This window comes from Oculina patagonica, chromosome 6 (assembly GCF_052425735.1).
Source record: "Oculina patagonica isolate OP01 chromosome 6, crgOcupat, whole genome shotgun sequence".
Taxonomy (NCBI): domain Eukaryota; kingdom Metazoa; phylum Cnidaria; class Anthozoa; order Scleractinia; family Oculinidae; genus Oculina; species Oculina patagonica.
In genome coordinates this window covers 10,030,443-10,035,480 of record NC_135763.1, presented here as the reverse complement: position 1 = coordinate 10,035,480, position 5,038 = coordinate 10,030,443, and the positions used below count along the sequence as shown (strand labels likewise).

General features: G+C 39.1%; 1 protein-coding gene across 1 annotated transcript; it reads left to right on the top strand.

Annotated features, from left to right (window-relative positions):
- Window positions 1–85: 85 nt before the first annotated feature.
- Window positions 86–4,894, top strand: LOC144656278 (uncharacterized). Its single transcript, XM_078516510.1, has 7 exons — window positions 86–269; window positions 698–848; window positions 1,340–1,394; window positions 1,808–1,953; window positions 2,422–2,904; window positions 3,588–3,782; window positions 4,360–4,894. The coding sequence occupies exons 1-7, from the start codon at window positions 99–101 to the stop codon at window positions 4,506–4,508; spliced, it is 1,350 nt and encodes a 449-aa protein (XP_078372636.1). The 5' UTR covers window positions 86–98; the 3' UTR covers window positions 4,509–4,894.
- The last annotated feature ends 144 nt before the right edge of the window (window positions 4,895–5,038 follow it).

Here is a 5,038-nt window from a genome sequence, read left to right as displayed (position 1 = left end):
GTTGTTTGAGCACGAATGAAAAGTCCTGGGCACTATGCTAGTTTACATGACGCTTACATAAAGTGGTGCACAAAAGAGCGGGATTTTCGATAAACAAAATGACTTCTTGTGAAGAATTTTTTAGTCGTCTCCGAAAGCTTGCTTTCACTGTGGATAAGGAAACCAGCGAACTGAAAGATACTCTAGAGAACTCGGAAAATTCTGCTTATAATGAAAATAGGGCCTGCCTACTACTGCGAGAAACTCTTGCGGAAGTTAAGGATTTCAAGGTAAGACAATTTTGAAAATCTGATCGTATAAAAATCGTTTAATCGTAAAATAATCAACTTCTAACTGGTATTACCGTGAGTAAATTATAGTATAAAGTAGAAGTACAGTTTATTTTTGATGCTAATAATGGTTTGTTGACCTTTGTTCGCATCGTAAGCCTGAAAGATCAAACATAAAAAATGAGTGAAAACAATTTGTTTAGCCTGCGAATACAGCCGCCTCTCATTCGCGTCCCTCAACGAAGAGCGATCGTGTTTCGCTCTTCGTTGCGGGACGCGAATGAGAGGCGGCTGTATTCGCAGGCTACAATTTGTTTTACACAATAAAATTATGTGAGCTGTTAAAAATGGATCCAGAATGGACATCAGCCTGGTAATTGAAATAAAGATTAGTTGATTTGCTTGTTTTTCCTCACTCACCCACCCAGAGGGAAATCAACACCAAAGTTGAAGAAGTACAACAAACATGTACATTTGGAGACTTCGTTTCTGCTTGTGAGAGACTTGTGACTCAGACAAAAGATCAAATACATGAACTAGAGGCTCACCTGGAAAAGTATGGATACATGAGGCCTAAAGGTAAGGGTATATAAAACTAATACAATTGGTAATGGGGGGGGGGGGGAGAGGGGTGGCTAATTATATCACTGGCTCCCCCTGGGTTCATTCGTTGGGCCAACAAGGAGGATACATAAAATGGGGTGAAGCAATTTTTATGATCTACCCTAGGGGTAGCTGCGGGACATATATCAGGCGAAGTCCCCTGGCTTGCATTTGATTTCATTATTTTTTTTTCTTTCACGGACAATTCCCATATATTTAAGGGCCTGTTGTTAAAGGGGAGGAGGTAATACGTGCATTTTAAAATCCATGCGAGGGCAACATTTTTGAAGTTCAAAAGGGAACTTCTCCCAAGTTAGTAAATTTAATCTGATTTTACTGAGTTTAAGTGTGTTTTGAGAAGGAGGTTGGCAAGGGGTTAAATAAGAGGTGCTTTCAAACCGCTCTCATCTCTCTATATATGTCTTAAATGGGAAGTAACTGTATTGCACACATTCTTTTCCTTTCAGATAGTTTACCTGATCTGATTGAAGCTGTTACAAACCCTCATGATGACAAGACAAGGTGGGGAATTTTGGTATCAGTTTCTGTTAAAGGTATCCTGCTGCAACAAGTAATAATAATAATAATAATAATAACTTTATTACCGTGTCTGTGTGTTTAGCCCTTATGGACTAATTGGGGACACAATTAAAATACCTAAAATACTATTAATAATGCTAAGCTAAAAATATTTAAAACACTTAACTAAAAACTAAAAACTAATATTTACAATGTCTTAAGCGCAACAGAGTTTGCAACAGTTACTATTGTTGTCCACGTAGTCCGATAGATTGAGTTTTCTAATTTTAGTTTTGAATGCAGCCACAGTCGGCAAGTTTTTCAGTTCTTTGCTTAATTTTGACCATAGAAGTGGGCTTAAAAACTTTTTTAGTACCTACTAGATGTGCTAACCGGTGTTATTTAATTCAAATTAGTGTTGCTATGGAAGTTACGACAAACCATACACTTTCAAGCTGTGAACAGTCTGACAGTGGAGAGGACATCCCATTTGAGAATGCTACAGATATTGAACAGAGCACACCCATGGAAACAAACCAAACTGATGAGATCAATAATGCAGGTGACATCATTCGACATGGATAAACTGGGATGTAGCTGAGACAAACTAAGCAAGCTTTTCAGGCCTGTGCAAAATTCCCCCCGAGCCTTGACAAGCTTTCTTTCAGCCAGTGAAATTAGCTGGTAGCGGGCTCTTAGTTACATCCCTGGATAAATAATTGTCAGTTTGGGAAAACATTGTACTAGAGTAAGCTAAAAATTATTTTATACAAATATCTGACCAAGTGAGCTCATTTGGTCATTTTTCCTCATACAAACCATTGTTTAGATAAAAGCATTAACTGTTAACTGTCAAGTATTGTGGAATCCTGAATTTCTTGTACACCCTTGATTTCTTAATCCTCATGATAACTCTTACCAGCAGTTGTTTCCCCTCCCTATTTCTCCAATCAATTTTCATTTTCCATGGAGGCATGTGGAATGGGGTTTCCACCACTTCTGATTACACATGCCAAATGACTTTCAACAGAAAATCCTGAAGACCTTCTCAAGACTCCTGAGCCACCAGTAACATTCACCAAAATGATTGAGGTTACTCCACAGAGACCATTTGGTGCCAAGCAAGAAACTCTGCAGGGTAATGGGCAACTAACACCTTGTGCAACTCCAGAACCTCCGCAAACAACTACACCCATGATAAAACCAAGAGTGGCTGCTGAAACCACAGGTACCCCAACCAGTAACATTTCAACACCACAGGGTCTGCCTCCACAGCCAGTCACTGTTACACCAATGATTAAGCATTCAAATGAAAGAGTCAAGTCTCCAACAAGCTTGTCGCAAGAAGAAGGTTCCCCTGATCTACCAGCGCCACCCACCATGGGTACCCCAGGCCTCAAGACAATGGTCCCTGCCGGGGTGGAATCCCCCATCCCCATGGCTGAATTGTCCTTCAGTTTGGACAAACTACCACCTCCCCCCGACATCAAGTCTGTTGAAGTTCTTAAACCAGGTGAGTAAAGTCAGTGACAAACTGGAAGCTACAATATTATTATGTAGTAGTGGGGCCGTTATGGGAGTTGTTACCAATAAAGTAGTGTTAAAGGGACTATGTCACAGATTTTAGAACTGCCTTAAATTTTTTTTGTGTCCTAGTAAACTTAAAAATAATGGTCCATTTTTATTAACAATAATATTGCTATTTTACAGCATTTGGCTGCAGATGGCTTGGATGGAAATGGATTGCAATTTGAAAGTGTTAGCCAATGTTTTCAAGTTGTTTCTGCGCGCCTTCAAAAAAATTGATATAATTTATAGCCGAAGTTTGATTTCTATCCCCAAATAAAGGTTACATCTTCAGTTAAATGTTCAAAGATAATGTTTTTCATGGGTAAAGTTGCCCACCACTTATATCAGAACAGTTTAGACCAAACATCTGCAAAATTCCTGAGACATAGTCCCTTTAACATTACACTGGATAATAAGTGTCTGTATAGGAGGCAACATGTAAGTGTGCTAACAGTTGCTGCCAGCCTGAATGTAAGCTATCTGAACCCCCTTCTGTTGGAGTTGCGATATTAGTTGTTACAAATCATCCTGTTTTTTACCACTATTGAAGTGATAGGTAATATTTAATTCGCATCTGTCTAAGACACCTGTACATGTTTACCTCTCTACTCAATTTTTGATCAACAGATGACATTGTAGTGCCTCCAATTCAAGCCAACTCTATGATGGATTATAGTCACCAAACTGAACGTGTGTTTGTACAGCCTCTGAATGAACAAGACTACAGCATTTTACCGGTGTATGTGGCCAACCAATTTAGTTTGGAATGCATCAATCAACACCTCCAAACAATTAATGCATTCTTATCAAGCAACAGTCAAAGTAAGTACTTAAAGAAGATATCACTGGAAAAATAAGACGTGTTTCTCTTGTGGTATATTTCACTAAATATTAACGTTAGCTTTCCAGAATTTCATTTTGAATCGAGCACTGAATGGCAAATTTCCCACTGCACTCCACAAAAACTACCAAATATAAACACCAACCTTTTAACCAACCTTTAAAATTAATGTGCAAGACTGCACCTTTGTTGCACATCAAAGCTTTGGTACCTTTTGATCCACAACAAAGGGCTGTCAAATACGGCTTTACATCAAGGGTGTCACAAAGCCAAAAATTTGCCCAATATTGATAACAATCTTTGATGTAATCAAAGCCAAAGCAGAGGCAGGTTATAGCCCTGCGTTGGTATCCACCAAATGTTGTGTATTTTACAAGTTTGACCGAAACACAAGTTGACAACCCAGTTTATTTGACACAATATTTCCATAGTAATAATAGATACTCTCTTAAATCTTTGTTCCTTATCTATCTGAGAATTTAGGGGAAAGAACACAGGTCTTTCTTTCATCAAGCGTATGTTTCACTTAACATTTTTTTATTTTTGCTATCATTTCAGATCAACTTGAACCCAGCTCCATTCTTGAACAGGATCTTAGAGACCTCCTAAGCTTGGGAGCGGCTACCAAGGCATTCATGTTAGCCTTGGTGAAAACAGGGAGGTTAAAGGTAGCTGGAAAGAACATCATGTTCCTGAACTCTGCATAGAAAAACACTTATAATAATAGACACCAACAAAAAAATCAAGATGAACTTTGAACAGTATTGTTTTAACCCCTGAAATTGGTCTTAAGGTAAAATGAGCTAGTTATAACTACCGGTAGTGTTCCATTGTTGTAAAGGAGATGCAGTGGCTCAAGGGTCAGCACATTGTACTCTGGACAGGGGTTGAAAAAAATGCCCCCCCCAAAAAATGTCGTCTGGTCATATTTTTCTACCAACAAGTAACTTTTCATTTTTACTTGCCCAATGGGCAAGGGCTCAGGCAAGTCATCTGCCCACTAAATTGTTAAATAATGTATACCGTGAAAAATTCCGGTTATAAGCCCCCCCGCTTATAAGCCCTCCCGGTTATAGGCCCATCTACCTGGAAACAAAAAAATACATCCGATTATAAGCCCCCCCCCCCCCCCCCCCCCCCCCCCGGATATAAGCCCTCCTCTGCCAGGTGACAGTACTGAACAAGGCTAAATGTTGCTTTATTATGCGTTTTTAACTTAAAAACGTATTTCGATCAA

What these genes read in the sequence shown, in the direction of transcription:
- LOC144656278 (XM_078516510.1), top strand. Translation starts at nt 99, where the DNA reads ATGACTTCTTGTGAAGAATTTTTTAGTCGTCTCCGAAAGCTTGCTTTC. An exon ending in CGGAAGTTAAGGATTTCAAG is followed by an intron (nt 270 to 697) that starts GTAAGACAATTT and finishes TCACCCACCCAG; the next exon opens with AGGGAAATCAACACCAAAGT. An exon ending in CTTATCAAGCAACAGTCAAA is followed by an intron (nt 3,783 to 4,359) that starts GTAAGTACTTAA and finishes CTATCATTTCAG; the next exon opens with ATCAACTTGAACCCAGCTCC.